The 24,818-nt window shown below is 51.2% G+C and overlaps 7 protein-coding genes across 7 annotated transcripts; 5 read left to right on the forward strand and 2 right to left on the reverse strand.

The window, feature by feature from the left end:
* Window positions 1-311: 311 nt before the first annotated feature.
* Window positions 312-8,139, forward strand: N7506_002281 (ATP-binding protein; the record flags this gene model as incomplete). Its single annotated transcript, XM_056951577.1, has 3 exons — window positions 312-2,390; window positions 2,450-3,056; window positions 3,107-8,139. 3 exons carry the CDS (start codon window positions 312-314, stop codon window positions 8,137-8,139), a joined length of 7,719 nt encoding a protein of 2,572 aa, XP_056817492.1.
* Window positions 8,140-8,512: 373 nt separating this feature from the next.
* N7506_002282 (Zn(2+) transporter ZRT3) lies at window positions 8,513-10,114 on the reverse strand (the record flags this gene model as incomplete). The annotated part of the gene is made up of 3 exons (XM_056951578.1): window positions 8,513-9,835; window positions 9,884-10,014; window positions 10,063-10,114. The coding sequence occupies 3 exons, from the start codon at window positions 10,112-10,114 to the stop codon at window positions 8,513-8,515; spliced, it is 1,506 nt and encodes a 501-aa protein (XP_056817493.1).
* A 629-nt stretch (window positions 10,115-10,743) lies between these two features.
* Window positions 10,744-11,703, forward strand: N7506_002283 (DNA/RNA non-specific endonuclease; the record flags this gene model as incomplete). Its single annotated transcript, XM_056951579.1, has 1 exon — window positions 10,744-11,703. The coding sequence occupies one exon, from the start codon at window positions 10,744-10,746 to the stop codon at window positions 11,701-11,703; it is 960 nt and encodes a 319-aa protein (XP_056817494.1).
* Window positions 11,704-11,865: 162 nt separating this feature from the next.
* On the reverse strand, window positions 11,866-13,151 carry N7506_002284 (putative RING finger domain protein; the record flags this gene model as incomplete). The annotated part of the gene is made up of 3 exons (XM_056951580.1): window positions 11,866-12,191; window positions 12,247-12,502; window positions 12,555-13,151. The coding sequence occupies 3 exons, from the start codon at window positions 13,149-13,151 to the stop codon at window positions 11,866-11,868; spliced, it is 1,179 nt and encodes a 392-aa protein (XP_056817495.1).
* Window positions 13,152-13,503: 352 nt separating this feature from the next.
* Window positions 13,504-14,473, forward strand: N7506_002285 (HNH endonuclease signature motif containing protein; the record flags this gene model as incomplete). Its single annotated transcript, XM_056951581.1, has 2 exons — window positions 13,504-13,564; window positions 13,716-14,473. 2 exons carry the CDS (start codon window positions 13,504-13,506, stop codon window positions 14,471-14,473), a joined length of 819 nt encoding a protein of 272 aa, XP_056817496.1.
* A 410-nt stretch (window positions 14,474-14,883) lies between these two features.
* N7506_002286 (5'-methylthioadenosine/S-adenosylhomocysteine nucleosidase family protein) lies at window positions 14,884-18,526 on the forward strand (the record flags this gene model as incomplete). Its single annotated transcript, XM_056951582.1, has 2 exons — window positions 14,884-15,940; window positions 16,008-18,526. 2 exons carry the CDS (start codon window positions 14,884-14,886, stop codon window positions 18,524-18,526), a joined length of 3,576 nt encoding a protein of 1,191 aa, XP_056817497.1.
* A 1,255-nt stretch (window positions 18,527-19,781) lies between these two features.
* N7506_002287 (BTB domain and ankyrin repeat protein) lies at window positions 19,782-24,638 on the forward strand (the record flags this gene model as incomplete). Its single annotated transcript, XM_056951583.1, has 1 exon — window positions 19,782-24,638. One exon carries the CDS (start codon window positions 19,782-19,784, stop codon window positions 24,636-24,638), a length of 4,857 nt encoding a protein of 1,618 aa, XP_056817498.1.
* Window positions 24,639-24,818: the final 180 nt, after the last annotated feature.

The following is a 24,818-nucleotide window of genomic DNA, read 5'->3' on the forward strand; positions in this document are numbered from 1 at the left end:
CAAGCAACGCGATGCCCTGGTTCTGATGCAAAGTAGCAAACCTGTCGTCTCAGACGCCAAGTCATACCCCTCTGCTGGGAGTGTACATACATCGGATATGACCGAAATGAAATCATGATGCAATAAGAGCGAGGATTGCTGTTAACACTATTTAGGTTCCATAAGTCCGGGTTTAACTCTGCGTTTTCATCACACACTAATGACATTTGAACAATACGACTGCACGACATTATTATTTGACTTATTATTGAATTTGCGATCACATTATTGTTAATACATTTATTCAAGCCCATACCCATCAACACATCATTATGGCTGCCGAAGAAACAAACCCGAAACTGCCCCAAGGCGAGCGGACTGAAAACCTCGGATTTGCCAAGAGATTGAGCAAGAGGCTGTCTATGAGCCATGGAAGCAAAGGAGAGTCTGGCCAGGGAGGAAATCGCAGCGAGATTCTTGAACGAAGCTCCTCGATCCGGGATGAAATGAGCCACGGAAATCTCAGCGGTGCCAAAGAGGTCATCACCCAGGGCCAATCCACCAAGAAGCAATCGAGCCAAGGTGATGCTGGAGGAGCATCGAGTAGTACAGCAAACAACAAAGAAAATACCAACGAGAAAAACCTACAGCAAGCTGGCCAAGAGATCAGCAAGGGCGGCATTGGACAAGACAGCACCGGAAAGGCCTCCACTGGAGAGTCGAATATCGAGCAGAGAAATACACACTCCGAGCGACCAGAAACCCAACCAGCGAAACAAGGAATCGACAATAGCGAGAAAAATGACCGCAGCAAACAAAACACCGAGTCGACCGAGAAAACCACAGAGAACAAGGCCGAAGAAAAAGGAAATAAAAAAGCAGACCGCAGAGGCAGTGTGGCAGCTGGTGTCCTCGAGCCCAACTACGACATTCGCAAAGGGCCCATCACTGTTCCTGGAACATTCCAAGAGAAAAACTATCACAACAAGGATGGCAGAGAAACGATCATTCAGAAAGGGATCAACAGCAAAGCTCTATCGGAAGCAAGAACCGAAGCCACCAAGGATACCGGCGCCGATGCCACCGAAGCAAACGCAGCACAGAAAGACTTTTCAAACACAGACCCTGGTGGGAAGAAAGAAACCCCATCAGACCAAGCTAAGTCTGGAACTGCGGTTGCTGGAGGTGGCTACAGTGACAGTTTCATTGAGAATGAGCTCCATGACCAAAAGGAGATCAGCCCTGATGTCTTTGACGACGGCACTGGTGGGAAAGATGTCTCTCAGGAGTCCACAGGTCCAGATTCGTCCGGAAAATACCATCTCGACAAAGCTCATCTCGATAGACAAGGCTCTTTGACTTCCCAACAAGTAGGCGAAGGCGCTGCTGCTGCTGCTGCTCTCACAGGAGGCTACGGCGCAAGCAAGGGTGCTACGGGCAAGACTTCACAAGTTCGAAGCCTGACAACAAAACAGACCTCGACTGCTAGATCAGGCGCAGCAACGACCCAAGACTATGCATCCACAAGCCCAAAGAGTGGAGGTATTGCCGCTGTGGGTGGATATGACCGTGCGCACGCACGAGGATTGGCAAAGAAATATCCGTCCTACGCCCACGCAGCCAGCAGCCAGAGTAGCCTCTCTGATAGCGCCGCAAAGGCCTCGGGTAGCTCAACCCCAAGGGGACTCGATGAGTCTGGCGATTATCGACCCACCACCACAAGCGCTGCAAACGAGAAGATGTCTAGCGGTGCATCCAAATCGAACAAAGCAATTTTTGTAGGTGAAGGAAGCCGCGGAATGCAGCAGACCACCGGCTATGGAGCCACCGGCACTGGTCTCAGTGGCTCGAGCCAAGCGGGCCTCGCCAGCGCAGGCCTTCTACAAGGGGGTACCTCAGGGGCACTGAACAACACCCAAAGCAGCTCAAACAACGCAGGTATTGTGGGTGGAGGTATTCGACAAGCCAGTGCTTCTGGTACCACTAGCAAAGGTGGCTTCGATAACGGAAAGGCTGGCTTTGGGGACGCTCAATCTTCGGGCTCCAAATCCAACGTTGTCAATGGAATTACCACCAAGCGCACTGTCAGGCAGCTGAGCAGTGGTGGTTATAAGCTCACTGTTCTCCAAGAGAAGGTTCAGGCCGTGTCTCAAAAGTGCAAGGCTCAGCTGGGCTTGTCTTCTAGTGAGATAAGTAAGCGTAGCACCAACGTTGATGCCTTTTTCGATGCTGTCGCTTCCGAGCGTCTTCGCTGGATGCCTCGTGATGGCAGCAGACTAGACTGCAGCTTGCGATGGGCCTCGAGACTGGCCTATGCCGTTGATGCTCTCCGTCAATCCGTCGGAGGATTCGCACCTGCTGCTACCGAGGCCGCGACGCTCATCTGGGGATTTGCTATCCTTCTATTAGAGGTGAGTGAAGTCCCAAGCAATCATCTCAAGTCAAATGCTAATGCTAATGCTCTCAATAGTCTGACATAGACAACACGGATGTCTTCGAGAGCGTCTTTGGCCGCTACGGTCGTGTCGCCGTTGGCATATATCTGCTCTTGCAGTATGAGACTGCCTACAAAGCATCCCCTGAGTTGCAGCCAGAGGTTGCGGCAGTCTTTGCCGACTTACTCGAGATGGTGTGTAGCACTACTACAAGTTGCGTCGAGGGCCTGAAGAGTAAAGAATCCGATCAAGTCATTGGTCATAACGTCGATTCCGCCTTTGTGACTTACGCCAAGCGCTTTTCAACTCATTGGAACACCATCGTCGATGCCCACACATCCAAGATTGTGGAGGGTAGCTCGTTGATTTATTCATCGCCCGAGCTTGGTAGCCTGCGTCAATTCCTCGGCGTTCAAGACCGCCCTCTTCAGTTCATCCTGGACTCCCGCGCCCACTCTATCGCCGACGGATCGTTCGAGTGGTTCAACAACACGCTCTACGACTTCACTGTCTCAAGCTCCCCTGCGATGGTGATTACAGGTGGTCCCGGTTCTGGAAAGAGTGCATTGGCTCAATGGACAGTTGAAAGACTGCAAGAGTCAGCGGAGCACGACAGCTGGAACGTAGTTCCTTACAACATCCGTGAGTGAGACCAAGGATTGTTTAATATCTCAATGACTAACAAATAATAGGGGCCGATATTCCCGTCGCCACATTGCCTTTGCGAATCCTGAAGGGTGTTTTGCATCAGATGTTGGACCACTCTGTGAGCGACAAGGTCACTCAAGAGGCTGTTCTCGTCGAGGTTGCCCAGGCCGCACAAGGAGCAATTGATGGGGCTGGAGATGATGCAGTCGAAGAATCTCTTTGGAAGGGTATCCGCGCTGGTCTTTCATCAAACATTCAATACATGTTTGTGGTTGATGGAATTGATCAGATCAAGGGCGGAGATACAGACGCCATGGCATGCCTTGACCACTTCTGCGATCTACTATCCCAACAAAATGCTGGGTCCAAGATGATTGCTTTTACTCGACCACTCAGCACGAAGTCGCATTCCAAGGGTATTCAACAATTCGTCATCCAGCCTGCGCAAACCAAGACAGATCTTACGTCTTACGTCAACAAGTTACTTTCGTCTAGTGCGAGCTTTGACACACAAAAGGGCAATCAGTTCAAGGCTGCGGTATCTGCTATCGTTGGTCGTTCTCAAGGCTCGTTCAGCTGGGCTGAAATGGCGGTTGCTTATGCCAAGCAGCAGAAGACGCTGAACCAAGCCGTTTCGTCTGTGCAAGGCTTGCCACAAAACATGCCGGAGCTCCTCGACTTCCATTCCAAAAATCTTGACCTCAGCCAGCAGGGAACGATCAGCATTGTTTCGTGGCTCGCTGCAGCCGAGAGACCCTTGCTTGTGGAAGAGATTGAACATCTGCTCAACGTGGACCCTCAGGGGCCCAGCTACCTCTCAAAGTATCCGAAGGATAGCTATGACACTTTGAATGCACTGAGTCCTCTGGTCATGACCCGCGACGGAGTCGTGTCTTTTGCACACACCTGCATTCGTGACCATGTCATCAAACATGCCACGCAGAGCGAAGGAAAAGCCGAACTCAGCCTGAAGGATGCGCACTACGACTTACTCACCAGATCTTTGTCTTGTGTGCAACTGAGCGTGAGCGAAGAAGCCGATGTATCTCTTGACAAGCTAAGCATGGAGGAGCGCAACAAGCTTTTCGACAAGTATGTCGTTCTGGAATACACCGCGCGCTATTGGCTATCGCATCTCCTGTCCTCTCCTCTCGTCACCGATGACGGAGAGTTCCATTTCACTTCTGGCTTCAAGAAGCTCATGCCTGCAACCGTTCTGTTTGCTCGCCTGGAGCTGACTTGCCGCGAGTCCCAATTCTCTCGGTCTAGTGTGGTTGAGCTCTACAGACTTGCAAGTGATATCCGACGCTTGGTTCTCGGCGAGAAGTCTATTGCCTTTTTGCAGAGTCTGGTCCTCAGCGCACGTGTGTCAAAGTTAGCACACGCCAGCCATGCCGATGAGCACTGCTATGAGGCGTGGAAGCTGAGCCAAGAACTTCTTGGACAGTCACACGCCATCACTCTGACCTGTGCCGAAATGATGACTCAGTCTTTCGCTGAACGAGGCACAATGACATCGCAGCAAGAAGACATTATGAAATACCTTATCTTGACTGATTCTGAGATCACTGGTGTTAGCTTCAGCCAGCGATTGAAGTACCTTGGAATGATTGTCGGCATGTACAAGTCTCGAGGCGACAACGGGTCAGGCCTCTTCATCTCAAAGCACTTCTATCAGCAGGTCCTTCAGAAGTACGGTACCAACTCGCACCAGTCATCGGAGACTGCAGACTTCTTGACTGGTCAATTCTCCACTACCGGAAGTGATGAGATGAGCCGCGACATCGCCAGAACCAAGTATGACAATGTCGTTCGAACCATGGAGGTCACAGATGAGCGCCGCATCAGTTACACTCTGTACATGGCAGAGATGTACGAGAAGAACAATGACATAGCTCATGCGCAAGCTGTACTTTCAAGCCTCTGGGCAGGACTCAACTCACGCGACATCGACTCTGTCGATATGATGGACAAGAAGTCAAACGTTGCTCTTGTGTACTATCAGTTCCTCCGCCGCCAGGGACGAAATGATGAGGCCGAGGTCATCATTCGGGAGCTGGTCGCTGATCTCGAGGTGACGGGTATTCATTCCGCGGAAATGATGCAGCGCGTGTCGCTTCTCAAATCCGAGACCCGTGAGATGCACATGTACAGCCTTGATCGCTCTTTGTCAGTGCTCATGTGGCGTTACTACAAGGAAACCCACCAGGAGTACTCTGAGGAGTCGACAGCTTTGGCGCTATCTATCGCTCAGAGTATGGCAAATGCTGTCTCCATTGAAGACGCATCGTCACTCACTCTCCAAGACCGCAAGCTGCTGGTTGAACTGCTAGATGTTATCTCCGCTAGCTCGGCCAACCTGACCGTCACTACCTTGATTATGTGTCACAATCTCTCTAGCATCTATGTGCGCGAGGCAGACTTTGCACAGGCCAGTGAATGCTGCATGGCCGTCATGCAGCACATTTGGCCAACAGTGGAACAAGAAAAGTCTTACAAGGAGTTTCCGCATGAGCTTGCACCTCCTGCGGCAGACCTGGCTCTTGTTCTGGCTTACTGTCACTTCCGCAGGCTGCATCTGGAGCAGGCTACGACAGTTTACCAGAATGCCTTCGGCTCTTTGATCGCCTCCGATAGGGTTCCTGTTCCATCTGTGCTGGCTGTTGCCAAGGCTGTTGTTGGATTCTACGAGACTTCCTACCAATTTACCAAGGCGCTCACTTTGCTCCACACTGTGAGCAACTTCTTGGCTTCTCGTCTTGGAGAAACTCACAAGCACACCATTGATAACATGTACCTTGAGGCTGCTCTGGCGACTCGTTTGGAAATGAACGGTGAAGCCAAGGGTACTTATCAGCGCATCTTCAAGGCTACTTCGCGGGAAAAAACTATCACCCCCGAAGGCATCGAAGCCGCGATTGCACTGATCGCTCTCTATGAAGGAGAAATGCAATGGGATTCTGCTCTGGAAGTCTACCGAGCTCTTTGGCCAACACTGGTTGTCGAGGACAACAAGGAGGAGTCTTATGACCACACTCTTCTGGACCGGACTCTGGAAAAGACATACATTGGTTATATGTCTATTCTGACCACCAGAAGAACCTCTCCATTTTCAGAGCGCTGGCAGGTTGCTTCTGACTATGTCATGACATGCCGCCACGTGCATGGTGAGACTAGCCACAAGACATTGAACGCTACTCTGCTCTTCGCCGAGCTGTGCGAGTCCAACGACCTGTATATGGACCAAGCCATCACATTGTACAAGCTTCCACTGCAGACCAACGAGTGGGTTGCCACCCCAGAGGCCTCAAAGGGTCTTGACCAGATGACTGTTCCATTGCCCATCACGCTCAAGCACAAGTTGGCACAGCTGTTTGTTCGAAAGCATGACTCGACTAGCGAAGCTCGCTCGCTATACACCGAAGAGTTCCAGCTGGCTAAGAAGACACAAGGATACTTCTCGACTACCACACTCTCTTGGCTGCGAGAGCTTGCTCTTGCGCATTCTCGACAGGGCACTACTACTTCCGTCCAGCAAGGAAATGCCATACTGCACACCTTCTCTACTGATGTCTTGCATGCCGGTGGTGATGCTGATATGATTGGTGACTGGGCACGCAGAATCGCCAGCATCTATCTTGAGTGTGGCTTTATTGAAGGCGGCAACAATGTGCTTGACGAACTTCGCCAACGCGTGGTCTACAGCCCCGAAGCTTCGGCCATGGCCCTTGGTGACCGCCGCGATGCTGTTTTCGTTGCTGCCTTCGAAGAAGTCTTCGGCAGACGTGCCAGCTATGACCAAATCATGAAGGAGATGTCAAGTGAGATGGGAACCTACCAGACCTTCTCAAAGAACCTTTCTGGTCATGACTTCGTTCCCACTCTCATCTCTGGTCACGTTCTCTATACTCTCCAGCATGACCAGAAGCGGACTAGCGCTGCTAATGACACCAAGGACAAGTTGTACGACTACTTCTGCTCCAACCTGTCTGCCACCAATGTGGGTGACAAGGAAATCGTCCAGCAGTTCTATCAAATTTGCCTTCGGGAGGTTCACCACGAGAACTACGCTACCAGTATTCTCAACACGACCACAAATTTGGTCCGTGAACTATGCAACGCCTCCCGTTTCCAGGAGGCGGCGATCCTGACGGGTGTCCTGCACTCCTTCCTGCATCTGACTGATGGCCTGAGCAAACACGACAACATCAAGACCGCCACTCAGATTTGCCTCTACCTAAGCGGTCACAAGGCAACCAAATGCACCGACGAAAAGACCTACCACGGCATGTCAGTGAAGTCTAAACTTCTTTTGCAAGACATCATGTCCTCTTCGAAGTCCATGGGTATCGAAATGGTGGACCTGCCCTTCGGCGACTTGAACGACATCATCACCCTCCTAGGTGAATACGAGATGTTCGACGAGTTAGAAGGAATCCTCTCCCAGCTCTGGACTTCCAGAATCGTCCAACGCACCTGGACCCCCGACGTGGTCGTGTGGATCGGGCGACGTCTTGTCGAAACACGCTTCTGTCGCGGCCACATCGACTCTTCTATCCAGCTGTGTCGCGACATCTGCTACAATCTGCGACAGGTTTGGGGAAGCTGTGATCCCGTCACTTTGGAAATGACGAAGCTTCTCTCTGGCCTCTTCACTGCCTCCGACAACCACCAGTCTGCAGCGGCTTTGCACGAGGGCATTCTGTACGACTTGCTCGGTGACTCGGATGCGAAGGGTCATGAGCGTGCCGCGGACACTGCTTCTCAGCACATGGAGCTGCTGCGTCGTGCGCAGGCCCGCTTGGGCGGCCAGACTTCAAAGAGGGCTTCGGCGCATGCTGGTCTGTTCCAGTCTCTTGCTGATCGCTTTGGTGTGCAGTCTGAGCAGATTAAGAGTGTTGGAGAGGCGAATGGCGGCGAACAATTTGGTATTTGGTCTAAGCCTCGACGATTCAGTATTGATGTGGAAGATTTGGAGGAAGAGGGTCAGGCCCACCACAACCATTTGCGCGAGTCGAGCGGAGCTGGGTTGTATGGCAGTGGTGCCCCGAGACGAATTTCAGTCCAGGCTCTATGAGGAGATTTTGAAAATAAGGTTGGCGTTTTGTGTTTTTCAATGTGTATAAAGGACCAAATTGTAATTGTCCAAGCAGTCAGTCAAATGTCATGATTATCGCAGTTTTGAATATTTCCCTTGATACCAACGTAGGAATGAGCACAGTTTTTCTGTACTAAAGTTGCAAGTGTACCTATAACCTGTGCATGATTTCATGTCATAATTTGTATTCATTTACTTGAGTCTCTAACGTAACTAGAGCCATTGGCCCACATGTATGTTTTGGTAAAAATATGCGCATGTACCTGTGTGAATTTGCACAGTGGTCGTAATTTGCAACGCCAAACAAGTCTATATCCATGCATGCCCATGCAGAACAGAGGATTATCAACGGTTATGCAGTCAAAGCAAAGCTCAGTCCCATAAGCCCCATGCCTGCAACAGCGAATCCGATACCAATGCCACGGTGATGTGTCAGGCCCAGCCCTTCACTAAAAAGCTGCAACGCAACTGAGGTCATAACACCGGCTGTCACAGCAAACATACCGCCGTATATGCCCCATGAAGGACCTGTTTCATCTCCACTGCCGCGTTGGCCGGTACTCCAGATCCAGAAAGCGGCTATGCCGGCACCGGCTGGCTGGCTAATGCCTCCAAGAAGACTAGACCAGAACATGGCTTTCCAGCGGGAGTTCAGAGCCAGGTATAGTGGGAGGGCCATGGCAAATCCTTCCACGATGTTGTGGATGAAAAGAGCCAAAAACACTGTAAACCCAAGAGTTGGGCTCGCGTGGTTGGTGGCATAGGTGATGAATCCTTCGGGCAGCTTGTGCAAGGCGATCGCGAGCGAGGTCTGCAGTCCGATGGACAAGAAAGCGTTCTGGGGAACGTGGTGATGGTGAGGATTTCCAGGTGCAGATTTGGGGCGCTCAGAGTCAGGCTCGTCCTCATGATCGTGGGAGTCGTGGGAGATGTCACGGCCCAGATGCGGGGGAGGAACAGCATGTGACACTATCTGCGACGAGGCGGATGAAGCAACTGGGGGCAGGGCGTGTTGGGCGGATATGTTGTCAAAGTAACCTCCATCCGAGGGCTGAAAATTTGTGCCAAGATCGCGCTCGGCTTGAGAGATTTCAGCATCGAGAGGCGCAGACATGCTTTCTCGGTGAATTAGATCAGGCCGAGGGATCTCATTGGCGGATGGTGGTAGGACTTTGGTGCATTCGCGCCCACAGGTTTGAGAGACGCCGAAGCATGGTCCGTTTTCATCGCAGGTAGGCTTAACACCCATCAGCGAGGAGATCCGGCGTGTGAGCATGGCCCGCGTGGTCTCGCGACGCCTAGGTGGCTCGGTGTGCTGGCTTCGTTGTACCACCGCCGGGGTGGACTTGAATGACGGATGTTCCGCGGGACGCAGGAGCGGTGTCCGCTCTGTGTTCTCGTTCATGCTTTGTTTATGACGGTGTGTGTGGTCGAACTCGTCTTCGACTTGGCTTTCGCCGCGTTCGGGATCATCCTCCGACTCGCCGTGAGTATGCGCACAATCGACGACATGCGATGGAATAAATTTATGTGCAAAGCCGGACACGGCTTGGATCCCTGCTACCCCGGCAATGAACAGACCAATAAGGATATAGGCCGAAACGGAGGGGGAGAAGCCGGCGCGGGTGAGGTACTGCTTCGAATTGGGAAGCATGCTATACAGGGAAGTGAAGAGCTGATCGCATTAGCACTGTGATCCAACTTTGGTCATTCCATAGCTTACCATCACGCCAGCGCTCAGGCATAGCGATGCCGACAGGAAGTTACTACTGTTGGCAATCTGGAAGCTCTTGCGGCGGGAAACCACTCGCACCAGCACATCGACGCAGATTATGGATGAACCGAGAACGCAGGCTGGATGAAATTAGCACATAGTCTTGAACTCCTATTGGCGACCCATACCGATGCCCGAGACAATGCTCATGACCCACCCCCTCAGGTCGTTGGAAGCCATAGCGGAGTGTGGAGGTGAAGAAAACGGAGATGATGTAATTTGAATTCGACGGGACGTGGTTGGCGGTCAACGCCTTCCAGAGATTGTTGGAAGATTCACAGTTTGGGAAGGCATGAGGTTGAGCGTTTTAATGTCTCTCGATCGGACTTGCCTTCCAGGTGCATTCTTTGCCCACAAGGTTCTCACCTCTCCCCCTCTTGGGACTAGGAGCTGGGATGTCCGACTCAGCCCATGAGCCTTACTCATGGCCTCTCCTGAGCTGCAAGCTTCACACATGAGGTAGACGATCTCATAGCTTGTCCATAGCACTGGCGAGCCGATGAAGATTTCATGTTCATTCTGGGTGTGATAGTCGGATCTGCTGATGTGAATCTCGGGACAGATGCACACGCAAGGGGACTGTCTCTCGTTACTTTTTCGGGCCCGACGCACTTGATCGTATCAGATGACACACATGATATATTGACAACACACTTGTGATCTCGAATATAAAAAGAGAGACAGGCGGTGCGAGTATCGCGAGGGCTTTGTATGCGGTTTCCCATGTGGGACGCTGATTGGCCCGCGGCTCACTTTTTATTTTGGTTCCCTTTTTTGGGTCTTTTTGTTTCGACTCCAACACCTCAGCCATGTCCAAAGCAACTTTGGCAGTCATCGCTGCTGCCAGTGCAGCCACCGGTGCTGGTGTCACTGCCCTCCTTTACTCCGGAAAACCCTCTAAGCCGCAACAACAGCTGCCAACACCCACCGCTGCCGGCGCTTCGACAATCACTCCCCCAACTCTACCTACCAAAACCACCGGCCCCGTGAACCCAGCCGGAATCCTCCAGTATGGATTCCCCGGACCCGTTGCCGACGAGCTCTCCTCTCTCCCTCTCCACGGTGCCTTTGATCGCCGCACCCGTAACCCGTCCTGGGTAGCCGAGCACATCACACCGCAATCATTGGCCATCAACAATGCAGACCGCAAGAAGAGCACCTTCTTCGAAGACACCAGTGTTCCGACGATGTTCCGCGCGAAGCTGTCCGACTACTTCCGCTCTGGCTACGATCGCGGCCACCAAGTTCCCGCTGCGGATGCCAAGTGGTCCCAGGACGCCATGGACGGCACTTTCTCTCTCTCGAACATGTGCCCCCAGGTCGGAGAGGGTTTCAACCGTGACTACTGGGCTCATTTCGAGACCTGGTGCCGCGATCTTACGAAGACTTACCCCTCCGTTCGCATCGTGACTGGTCCCCTATACCTGCCTCACCGTGACCCCGATGGAAAGTGGCGCGTGAACTACGAGGTTATCGGTACCCCACCAAATGTCGCTGTGCCTACCCACTTCTACAAGGTGGTCTACGCCGAGGACGGAACCAACTCACCTACTGCCAAGGTTGCGCTTGGTGCTTTCGTCTTGCCCAATGCTCGCATTGCGAACGACAAGCGTCTGACCGACTTCGAGGTTCCCCTCGAGGCCGTTGAGCGTGCTTCTGGTTTGGAGTTCGGCTCCCAGTTGGATTTGAGCCGCCGTCGCCGCCTCTGCCAGGAGGTGGCTTGCCAGATCACCGTTCGCGAGTTCAACAATGCCAAGAAGCGTTCTTGAAGGCTTGGAGAGTACTTGGCTGTTAAGCCATCCTTCACTGTATATTTAGACCCCTTACTTGCATATTTCGGGCGTTCAGAACCGCTCCGGGCGGTAATATCATGATATTGTTATCGTACACACATAATATCCAGTGGTGGCTTTGCTTTTCATTGTCTGTGCTCAGCACTGGAATGCAACGCCAGTTTTCTTGCCCATGTTCCCACCTTTGCCTGCAAAGCCAGTCCCCTCGGAACTGATTTCTACAAGACCGGGCAGGACAGAATCCTTATCCTTCTTCTTAGACTTCTTACTAGTCCCGGTGCCGTTCTCTTTCGGCCGGGTCGTAACATCAGTCTCACACACATAGCAGAGCACCACTCCATGCGATGCAGCATTCTTCTCCTGTTCTTCCTTTGAAGCATGTGGATCGGGGACATGAGTTTCATGTGGAGTCATGAATTTTGTCACACATGGCGAGCAAATGACATGACCGCAGGGTTTTGTGACTGTGATGTAAATCAGTATATAAAGCTTGGCATACTGCTGTCAGCAAACACATACGGATTGCTTTGAGCCCATTGCTCAGATTCTTCTTGCAGCTTGGACACACCCTCGACACTGTCCCATCAGTTGCTTTCTCCTCGGTGAAATGCACATCAACCAGCGATTTCAGCGAATACGCATGTCGAGACTCGTCCGTGGACCCAGGACAGATTGGTGTCAATTTGACTGCCTTGTTGGCCGTGATCTCATCCGCATCAGTGCCCGGCGTCAGTGATGGAACCCAGAACGAAGGCAGTGCAGATTTGGAACCATTCTGAGTAAAAGGTCAGTTAAGCACGCGCCTGAACATCAGTTCAATCACAAACCTTAGCATCTTTGACCTCCTTCTTCAACCTCTCCTTCTCTTCCGCCGCGACCCTAGCCATCTCCTCAAATCCAAGCTCAAAGACCTTCCTCTTCTTGCCATCAACAAACACCTCTCTCTCCCCAAACTTCTCAATCGCCTCATCCTCCACCTTCCTCTTCTTCGCACCTCCACCCGTAGCCTCCAATGCCTCCGCCTTGGCCCTCTTGCTGTCCTGCCCAGCCATATGAGCCTTAGCCTCCAATCCCATAGAAACCATCTCAAAGTCCTTTAGATCACGCGCTCGAGCTTCTCCCAGCGCCCGCTCCTCATCTTCGGCAATTCGCTTGCGGGCCTCGTCGCGCTCGCGCTCCAGTCGCTTGATTTCCTGTCTTTGCGCGAGTAGATCATTCATAGCGCACTCCCGGCAGAAGAGATCGCCATTGGTGCCGCAAGCGACGGGTGATCGGGCGGGCTGCAGGCATAGTCGACAGCTGCCGAATGAGAGGAAGCTGTCACGGCCAATGGCTCGGGATTTGCTGCCCCATGATTCGCGGAGGAGGCCGCGTTCGTAAGATGTGAAATGCGGGAGCGAGGTGTTGCGCTTGGAGTGCGCCATTTTGGAGAGGTTGGTGTGCAGCTGTAGGGTTGGGAAGCTTGGATGTCGTAATGTCAGTGTTTGGTTAGAGGTTTTGATTGGTTGGATTTTTCTTGGGAAACTTCACAAAGCAAAAGGAGTACTGCCGGCAAGTTCGAGTCGGCTTCCTACACCGCCCGGGCGGTGGGCCTCCAAGTTGACGGACAAAAATGTGCCCTTTGACACCGTCTGGTGGTCCGAGCGCTAGAATCCCATTCAAAGTTGCGGGAGCTAATCCCAAATGGGAAGCCCCATTTTTATCAGTTCCTTCTCTCACTTTCCCTTCACTGTCTTTTCAGCTCTTCAACCTTTTTGCCCAAATTTCACCGCTGACATGGAGAGGTTGGACACATACGAGTCCGTCGACCTTAATGATAAAACTGTTCAGATCTTACGTGGATTTTTCGACCACCTTCCGGCTGACGGGAGGACCAATTTCCTCCGCCATCTCGAATCACTACACACCAACAAACAGCTACATGATCATGCAGAATCTTTGATGAACGGGCTGGTGACACCATTCAGATCGCTACGCCCGAATCCTAGTATTTCCTCCGCCTTGGAATAGATTCAATGAGAATGTCGCTTCTGGGTCGAGTGGCCTGATGGCGAGAAAAAGCTGCCTCAAGACCGAATGTCTTGCCCGAGATGGCGCCAGGTGCGTAGTTACTGGGCTTTTCGATGAAGACTCTCTTGATGCTAACAGCAGCAGCCCCACAGCATATACAGGATGTGTTCACATTATCCCATTTGCCCTTGCATCGTGGAGAACGGAATCTGAAGAATACGCGAAAGACATTATATGGACACACCTGATCCGCCTTTTTCCGAAAATCCAGTCGATGAATTTTAACAGGGAGAACATCAACGACACAATGAACGTGATGATGATGTCGAAAAGCCTGCATATTCACATTGGGCGTTTCGATTTCTCCTTTGAAGCGACCCCCCAGCTCCACAAATACTACATCCACAACTGGCGCCCGCGGATCGATATGAACCTTCCTCGGACTGTTACATTCAAGTGGTATGATCAAAGATATGACCTCCCCAGTCCCGAGCTTCTCGAAGTTCATGCAATCATTGCCCGAATATTCCATACATCTGGCGTAGCAGAGAGAGTCGAAAAGGCACTTCGGGATCTTGAAAAACATTCTGGAGGACTGGCAAAGGATGGCAGCACCGATGTTTCTTCTATGTTAGCCGCTACAATAATAGGTGTTCTCGGTTCCCGTGCCGGCGGCGTCCAGCAGACTCGAGCAGCGTGTCCAGATTCCAAAAGCAGTGGACAGAGTGCTCAATAGGTCGTTTAAATTTTGGGTAGGCCGCTGGGCGAGGAATAGGCTTACTACAAGGAACGTTTGGAGCGAGGGCGGCAGTAGCTAGCCCCATTGTGCACGTTGGACTTTTGCTCACTGCTACATAATCCGTATAAACTTGGAGACTTTGCTATCTTTTTTACTGTCTTTTTTGCGGTTTTCTTTTATGAGAGAGGGTCTACGGAATAACATCAAAATGTCAGCGTGCACTAGCTACTGCCGCAGTGAGGAATACACGCAGAGGGATCAAGCGGATAAACACCCGGCCCGGACGAGTAGTTGGGTAGCGGTGCATGCTCCCCAGATAGAGAAGACTCGACAAGTGCATTGGATCCTTAGTGCCTCATTGCTCGAATTAACACGAAACATCCCTCAGCCTACATGCTTTAGTTGCTATGGACCGACCTGTATACCGACCTTCAAATCGGGATGGATTTGAGATAGCGATAATATGTGCCCTACCCCGCGAAACCAATGCTGTTCTGTATGCAATGGACGAGATATGGCATGATTGTCGCCATCTATATGGCAAAATCCCCGGGGATACTAACTCGTATGAATTTGGGAGGATTGGTGTTCACTGCGTGGTCATTGTGACGCTGTCACATATGGGGGTGGTAAACGCGTCAAGCGCTTCTCAATCCCTCAAGATGAGTTTCAACTCCATCAAACTTGCTTTGCTTGTTGGTATTTGTGGTGCCGTTCCGTTCAAGAAAGACGGGTCCGAAATCGTACTCGGAGATGTCATCATCAGTGAAACAATCGTCGAGTTAGACTATGGTCGACAATACCCTGGCAGTTTCAAGCGTAAGGACGCATTACTTGATGTTCATGGTCGACCTAATGACGATATACTTGGACTCTTGCAGCGTTTGAAGATTCCAAATATTATTGAAACACTCCGTCGCGGATCCATGGGGCATCTCAGATGGCTGCTGCAACATCTGGATATTGCCTATCCAGGCGCCAGTCAAGATATGCTTTTTCCATCTGATTACATACATAAACATCGTGGAAACTGCATTGAGTGTTGTGATGCTCTTGGGAATGTCTGTCAGTCTGCTCTTACTGCGTCATGCAGCGACATTTCATGCCATGAGAACCAATTACTTGCTCGACTGCGGCTGGAGGAAATAGTAAAAGCAGGAATCCAAAGCCCACAACCTCATATACACATTGGCTCTATTGGGACCGGGAATGCTGTCATGAAGTCAGCCCAGCACAGAGACCAACATGCGCATTCGGAGAATATCATAGCATTTGAGATGGAGGGAGTTGGGGTCTGGGACAAGTTCAGCTGCCTTGTCATCAAAGGTGTTTGTGACTACGCAGATAGCCATAAAAGCAAGGTCTGGCAAGACTATGCCGCGGCAGCGGCGGCAGCGGTTGCAAAAGAAGTGCTGGGTCAATATGTGATGCCACAAAAGGTCCCACAGCCAATGGTATCAAATGGTGAGCTTCCAAGGCAGATATCCATGGATGCGGATAATGGTTACATAAGAGATTGACCAGTCACTAGTTGATAGCCGCCATTGGCTCAAGTGGGAGCCATTTCCTCGACAAAATCGAGATGTGTTCAGAGATGCATACGGTACCCACGATTCAACATCGAGACAAATATCCCACCGTGCTTTCAATGATATTCGGGGGTCATTTGAGGATGAGAAGCGTGACAAGGAAGCTCGGCAACGTATTTTGGAAAGTCTCCGGTTCCCACAGATGCAAGAACGCGCACAGCAGATTCAACCGGCTGAGGAGAAAACATATGAATGGATCCTACATCGTCATGTCACGCAAAGGCATAGATACGAGGGATTGGTCACATGGCTGTCCTCGATTACCGAGACAAGGAGGATATACTGGATATCCGGTAAACCTGGATCTGGAAAATCTACCCTCATGCGGTTTTTGGAAGAAAGGCTTGAGATGCAAGACCACATGTTCCCATGGGCGCGTGATTGTTCCGTTATCCGAGTTTCCTATTTCTCCTGGAACTCCGGGAACGCACTACAGAAGTCTTTGGAAGGTCTTTTGCGATCTTTGCTATTCCAGATTCTCGAGCAAAAGCCGAATTTGATACCGGGCATGTTTGATGGTACGAGATGGAGCGCGGCGCACATGCCTTCAGCCAAGCTCGCTGGTTGGACCAACTCGGAGCTACTCGCCTCCCTTCAAATGTGCATTTTGACTCTCCAGAAACTTTCCATGAAGATCCTGTTTTTTGTTGATGGTCTCGATGAATTCGAATGCACGGACCGAATGCGCCAAGAGCTTATCGATATACTCACAAGGATGGCCCACAGCGCAAATGTGAAGATGTTTCTGTCTGCAAGACCTTGGAACATTTTTCAAGATGGCTTCCGGGACAACCCCAGGTTGCGACTAGAAGATCTCACGCGAGGTGATATCACTTTATATGTTGAAAGAAAGTTTCTTAACAGTCCAAGATTCCTGGATCTTCTTTGTTACGACCAGGAAAAAGCCGAGGAGCTCATTAGTAGAATCACAGAAAGGGCCCAAGGGGTTTTTCTTTGGGTACGGCTCGTGGTTTACGATTTACTTCAAGGGATCAGGGACGGTGATGGCATTCAATGCTTGCATCAAAAACTCGAGGGAATACCTACCGATTTGGACGAATATCTCGAACGGCTGTTTTCTTCGATCAGCCCCCAGCATAAGCGAGAAGCCTCTATCATTCTGCAGGTCGCATTGCACGAAGAACGCAGCTTTGAAACCTTACATCCGCTTCGCTTACTTGATTTATCATTCATCGACGAACCGAGCCCTGATTTTGCCCTCGTGGATACGTCTAGCTACCTCAAACTCCCTATGCGCGATCCTGAGAGGCTCAGACTTCGTCTTGATGCTACCCTCAGGCGAATTAATAGTCGATGCATGGGTCTACTTGAGTGCACATACAACCCTGACGATTTCTTTGGTTTGTTTGGCGAACAGTCCACAGAAGAATCGAGGGATATTATTTCGCATTGTCAAGATTTGAAATTAGAGCCATCGGTGTACCCAAGTACCTTTCATGGTCTCAATACCCTTCAGTACTTCATGCTGACAGTCGACTTTTTGCACCGGTGCTGCCGGGACTTTCTCATTTCTTCCAACACACGAGAGTTACTCCATCAGTACTCTGGGGGCCAATACGATGCGAGGATGTTTATCGTCAATGCTAGGATATCACAGTTCCTGGCATTGCAAAAAATAGAAAGCGGGCGCGGCATCTCTTTGGGATTAGCAAGCTATCTGATCAGTGCTCTTTCGGTTCCTGAGTGGAGAGAGACTGCTGCATCCATCAGAGCTGCACAAATACTTCAACCAATCATTGAGGACTTCCCATGCTCTGGTGAGACGTATCTGCGAGGCTGGTACATTGGTCCCTCATTGACTAGTTGGTACGAGGAAGAAAGCAACTTCCTCACGTTGGCTATAGACTTCAACATGCGAGGCTACTACATGGCACACCTGACAGAAAAGGTTATCAACTCTAAAACAGGCCGACCAATTCTGGATTATGTCCTTCGCCCCAGGTTTGAATCTACAGACCTCAGAATCGGAAATTCGGTCCCCAGTGTCGACCTATTGGACCGGGTTCTGACTTTGGGAGCAGACCCCAATAGACTCTACCAAGGCGTGTCTGTCTGGGCACTCTTTCTTTCCTCAGTGGCAGAATGGTTGCATAGGGGAATTGATACCTCCGACACCAATAAGAAGGCATACTTTGCAGCGATTCGGATGATGATACAAAGAGGTGCCGCAGTAATTCTCCCACGTTACTGGGCGATGCGCGAACGCCCTCTTCGGATACGCCCCTTCGAACGATTGATTCTGCAAAATGATGAGCATGTCTGCTGGCCGATTAACCTGCCAGGATATGAGCCTATTGATCGGCTATTACAACCGGGTTTTGCTGTCATCGATCTGCTCAAGAAGTTTCGAGTCCACTTTGGACCGAACACGAATGACCTTATTGCACTTGCGAATGCCAGAATCGATGGCTGTTGCCAGCCGAATATCACCAGTGCATAAAAGGTTCAGACTTATCAAGCAGAGAGTTACCCCCGAAAGATATCGAAGCGTGCCCCCAACCCCTAATTCTCTGTCCACGGCTTAGCCCAAACCTTCTTTACTCGACCAATCCTAATAAATCGATAATAGTACATATTAAATAAAGAAAGCTAGTAATGCCTCATAGGTAGTAAACAGTTGGAAGGACAGTATAAGAGACAGCCAAGTTTTAAATACTCCCGAAGTCGATGATACCTCTCTTCCGTTACCAATCGAAATATGAGGAATGGTGTTATGGTCTTGGAGAGGATGGAGAATAGAGAAATCGAGGATATGTCGGGAACAACATTGGAATACCGAGTGCTCTTGGCTCTGGAGTCCTGGAGCCCTGGAGGTCAGCGACGCTGACTCAATGTGGGGTACGAAGATGACACGAGAGGTCACCGAGGAAAGAAGGTCAAAGATCTTCATTCCGTGACCCGAGCCCAGCATGTGGCTCCGGGGCCAGAAGATGAAGCGGAGCATCGAGACAGGGGAGATCCTATCAGTTCGCCACGGGATTCTGCCCTGAGTGATCTTCGCCTCTCGTCCGGGGGCATGGAGGGACGTGCATCTCGTTATTGGTCAATCCCGCAGGACGATGGGAGATAGCGGCCAACGTGTCTCAACACCACCCCGCGGAGGTAGTATGGAGCTATAGAGTGATGTATATCAGTACTTGGAGGGAATACACAATAATTCACACAAAAGGTCTTTGAGCTCAACCGAAAATGTATGAGAGCATTCAAAAGAGAAACATGTCAAGAGGCTATATAGTGTAATTTTAGTTGTACGTGGAATTGATCACAAGGCCGCTATTCCCGACCTGGAGAAGGGCCCACGATCCACGGATAACGTCGAGTCGCAAACCGGCTCTGACTCGGAAGTGCGATCTTTCTACTCTTCTGCATTTCTACACTTGTACTTGACACTCACTTCACCTATCATCTGTGTTCATCAACTCATTCGTACCCCGATAAGCACTTCGCCACACGCGCACACTCCGAGCCCACAATCGATTTCGCGTCACCAAATTCCACATTCGCCATCCATATCTGCCATCCATATCTGTAATATTGATCACCCCCCTCGACGCACGCAACGTCGAGAATCCCTTCCTTCTCCCTCCGAAAGAGAACTCTCTTGTCACCCAGCTCCAGTCGCGGTCCCACTGGTGACAGCGACACTTCAGCTTGGGCCCGATAAGAGATTCGACGCGTCGATCACCTCCGAGCACATGAGTAGCAAGCTTTGGGAGTATTTTATATACGATGATGTCGATGGGTTCCAGCGGTACCTGGCTAACGCGACGTTCGCGGGGCCTCGAGCTGCAGGAGCCGGAGGTGCGTCCGGAGCCGCGGCCAATGTGTCCCTGAAGACTGCCAGCCCTGGGTCCACGATCGCCTCATCGCCAAACCCCGCCAAGGGCAAAAAGGCTCTAGCTACTTCGCCCGATACACCTCTGCCTGATCGATCCACCCCCCAGCGCGGCAACGTGAGACTGTCGCGTGCCGCCATCAATGCCCGGGACCACTATGGCCGAACACTTCTTCACCACATTGCCTCTTCCCGCAAACCCACTGCATCGGAGTTCGCGCGCTCCCTGTTAGAGGTCCCATCTGTCGATATCTATGTACAGGATGCAGAGAGTGGGTGGACAGCGTTGCACCGGGCTCTTTACGCCGGAAATGCGACAATTGCGCAGGCGCTCATGGTGCGCGACATGCAAGACATGACAGACATCAGCAGGGCGGGAAACACAAATCAATCCAGCGGTGGTCTGATCAAAATAAAAGATCGAGAGGGCTACAGTCCATTTGATGTTTACGGGAGGAGCATCTCAGCCAATGACATTAGACTGTCATATGAGGACTTCAACCGAGAGATACCGTGGGCCGACAGTGATGACCCCGATTCCATTGCAGATCTAAGACAGGGACCCGAGGAATGGGGCACATACATCCCGGAGTACATCCTCGAAGGGGCGTTCTCCGTCGCCGCTGACGAGGTCTTCGCCCTTGGAAGCAACAAAAACCTGAACCTGGGACTTGGAGATCAGGATGATCGCCAGTTCCCCGAACGTGTTTCCTTGAAACGACCTGAGCACCTGCTGCATCGGTTCTACCGTGAGTACCAGGAGAAAATAGAAAAATTGGGTCTTGAAGAAACCGTCCCCAAGAGTGATACGCCAGAATTACCCACTCTGGTAAGGGAAAAGCCGATCAAATTCAAAGACGTTGTCATGTCAAAACTTCATACTGCCATCATCACTGGCGATCCCGAGTCCAATCTCTTCATGTGTGGATTTGGGCCGGGCGGGCGTCTGGGCACGGGAGATGAGTCCACACGATTCACCTTCACTTGCATCGAAAAGGGTGGCTTGGAGGGCAAAAAGGTGATTGCCGCTGCTCTAGGCCAGGATCATAGCTTGGCGATTACCGAAAATGGCGAAATCTTCAGCTGGGGAAGCAACAAGTTTGGTCAACTTGGCTACAATCTCCCGAGAACCAATAACCATGGTGATGTGCCCATGCAATTAACCCCGCGCCAAATATTCAACCCCTTCAAGAAAGAATTGATATTTGGCGCAGCGGCCTCCTCCATTCACTCGGTAGTCTTCAGCTCATCAGCTCTATACACATTTGGCAAGAATGAGGGCCAACTTGGCTTGGTAGACTCAGATGCTCGGTCACTTGAGAAACAAACTACGCCTCGGCGTGTCGGAGCTTCTCTCTTCACCTGTCCAATCTTGATGGTCTCAGCCACCGATCGCGCGACGTCTGTTCTTTTGCAGAACCACGATGTCTGGGTATTCTCATCATACGGCTATTCCAAGCTTTCTTTTCCACTTGAGACGAGGTCAAGGTTTATCCGGAACAGTTTCATGGCCACCAGATACAACAATGATATCCATCACATTCAGAAAATTGCGAGTGGAGGCAACACCATCTGCGCATTGTCTAACACTGGTGAGGTTTTCACTGTTGAGGTCAACCAGCCTGACACCCCCTCGGCCCTGACATCCACTACAAATCCAGCCAAGATTCGCAGCTCGCTATCCTCCCCGGTCCGAGCCTGGGCCGTCAAAAAGTCGCATATGGCCGCAGAAGACGTGGATGTCGGACAAGATGGCTCTATCATCATTTGCACGACTTCGGGATCTGCGTGGAAGAAGGAACGGCGCACAAAGAAGAAACAAGGCGCTTCGAAGGACTACAAATTCTCTCGCATCCCCGGCCTCTGTCGTGCGATTGCGGTGCGCAGTAATACCTTTGGTGCCTATGCTATTGCACAGAGGCAGTGTGATCTTGTTAAGAAGGAAATCATGGTTGAGCCCGGCACTTTTGTGGACGATCTCTTACCAATGTCTCCATTCCTGTTTCCTGCCTATCCAGACATTGAAAAGGTTCTAGACAGCGAACTTGAGACCACACCTGTGATTCTTTCTGCCGGGGCCAGCATGAAGAAAGCTATACTTTCCTCATCGGAGATGGAAAGCCAGTTCCTTCCTGTTCGATTCGATGGAATGGTTTGGTTGACCAGCTCCACGTCCGACTTGCGCATCCCTGTTCATGAGTTCTTACTGGCTGCTCGCAGTCCCATTTTGCGTAAGGCATTACTGGAGTTCCGGGAGTCATTTGACTCTTCTGTTCCAGATGTCTTCGCCATTGAAAACGGGGATGATGGGCACCCACAGATCTCAATTCAGAACGTGGATTTCATGTCCGTTATCACACTGGCATTTTTCATGTATACGGATCAGACCCTCGATGGTTGGCTCCTGACAAGAAAAACGAGTCCACACTCGGCACGCTTCCGTCAAGTTCGGCTTGACCTCATACGAATTGCCGAGCCACTAGGACTAGAAACCCTTCATATATCAGCCATGATGATGTATGTGCTACAACCAAGCCTGAAGTCTGATTTGGCTCGTGCCCTCAATCAACCCTCCTTCTTTGACACCGGGGATGTAGTTGTCCAACTGAAAGGAACAACCATCAAAGTTCACAGCCCGCTTGTTTGCCTGAGATGTCCATTCTTCGATACTCTGTTCCACGGTCATGCAGGCGGCAGATGGCTAGAATCGCGCAAATCAAGCCCAACCGAGCTGGTGCACGTCGATTTGAAGCATATCGATCGCTCGATATTTGAGTTTGTCTTGCGTTATCTCTACGCTGATACTGAGGAGGGCCTCTTTGGCGATGTCCGGACGGACGATATTGACGGATTCATCGATCTGGTTCTGGATGTCACGTCTGCAGCAAATGAGCTGATGATCGATCGGTTGTCTCAAATTTGCCAAAAGATGCTTGGCCGGTTCGTCACGATTCGCAACGTGTGCTACCTGCTCAATTCCCTGGCGCCTTGCAGCGTAACGGAATTCAAAGACTCGGCTTTGAGATACATCTGCGAAAATCTGGAGGCCATGCTCGCAAACAGATACCTCGAAGACCTAGACAGCATGCTTCTAACTGAGCTGGATCAGGCCTGTCAGGAAAACCAGTCCAGCACTTGGCGGGTTTCTCGTGTAGTAAACTCCGAAAATTCCTTCCGATTGAAGCATCCAGAGATTGTTGCCATCTTGGAGGAAGATAAGAGAAGAAGGATTGATGCCATGGCCATACAGTCTCGTCTTGGCCATCTTGAGTCCGGTGAGGTACGCCCTCGTCCAACGCCGAACGACAAAGTGGCTTCCTCTCCGTCTGTGCGCAAAGCAAAGGCAACGTCGGCTAGAGAATCGCCCATTGTCGGTAACAGTCCAATGTTGAAGCCAAGACAGTCAGTTGGAGATTTGATGTTCCAAATGGATGATGAAAATCCGATGTCGCCTGGTGATTCAAAAGGCAAGAGCGTCAGACGTGGACTCAAGTTCACAGAAGGGATCCCCGAGAACCGATCTTATCCTGATTCCCCAGCCTTGGGGGCAAGCATCCCTGAGGCTGAATCTTTGGGCGAGAGGAGCTTCCTAGATGACGGGTTGTCTTCCCCTCAAGGCAATTTGCTTGCTCTGGGGTCGCCGTCTGATCCATCCTCTGCGCCGTGGAGCTCTACGATGGTGACAGGCCCGAAAAAGGACCTCAAAGAAATCATGGGCGAAGCATCTCAATCTCGCGTTTCGAACCTGACCTTGGGGATGGTCGATCGTCGGGAAAGCAATGCCAAATCTACATCGAAGATGTCACAGAAAGAGAGGAAGAAAATCCAACAGGAGCAGCTACAGGAGCAGCTGGCTGCGCAGAAAATGAAGAAAGACGCACCACAAAACCCATGGCAGAAGCCACAAACTTCTTCACCATCCACATCGTCTAAACTTGATCCATTGCCCGGTCAGAATGCGTCGTCATCTGGGCCCAAACAAGCCCAGAGATCTATGACCATGCGACAAACTGTAGCCGGCACACCCCCTCCCAAGGCCAAGCCTGTGGAGGTGCCTACGCAGGCGTCGCGTCGCAGTGTATCAGGGCATCCGCAACCATCTCCGCATACCAAGCATTCAACATCGGAACCCTCAGCGGCACCACAAAGCAATCAACCCACCTCTCCGACCCCAGCAATTCAGTCGATCCGGCACATACCCCGCCCTGATCCTATCGGAATGGGCTCACCTTCCTCTGGCTCTTATTCTCTCTCAACTATCTTACTCCAGCAACAAAGCGAAAAAGAAGCAATTCGCGAAGCAGCCACAGCCAAACACAACATGCAAGAGATCCAAGCAGAACAGGAGTTCCAACAATGGTGGGACCAAGAGAGCAGACGCGTCCAAGGACTGCAAGATCCCGAGCCTAGCGCGGCCAGCGAGTCTCGCACTAGCAAAGCCGGACGTGGTGAGAAGACATCCGGCACTGGTAGCCAGCGCCGCCAGCGCGGTAATAAACCCACTGGCAATTCATCGGCTCCTCAAGATCAACGCCGCGTCTCTGCTCCAAGTTCCGGTCACGCCTCTGCAAAGGCATCTCCCGGTGGACAGCCTACTACTCAGCCCCAGAAGGCACGAGGTGGAAAACGTCCTGAGGGGGCTTCTGGAACTGCCAATACTCGACGGGGACAGAACAGCTCACGCGCTAAGGGGAAGGATCGGTTAAGGTCAGAATAGAATTATTTCATGGCCCGAACTAGGCATTTGTTTGTAGAATGCATGTAGAAAGAATTCATTTCGGTGCCTTCAAAGAGGTTTTTTTTGTACATATTTCAATTGACGACAGATTCTTCTACATCAGAACCTTGGGATCACAAGTACTCCGTAGCCACTATAATGGAATTATCCAAGTCCTAC

The sequence above is a fragment of the Penicillium brevicompactum genome (genome assembly GCF_028827555.1).
Source record: "Penicillium brevicompactum strain IBT 35665 chromosome Unknown utg000001l_segment0_segment0, whole genome shotgun sequence".
In the NCBI taxonomy this organism is placed as follows: Eukaryota; Fungi; Ascomycota; class Eurotiomycetes; order Eurotiales; family Aspergillaceae; genus Penicillium; species Penicillium brevicompactum.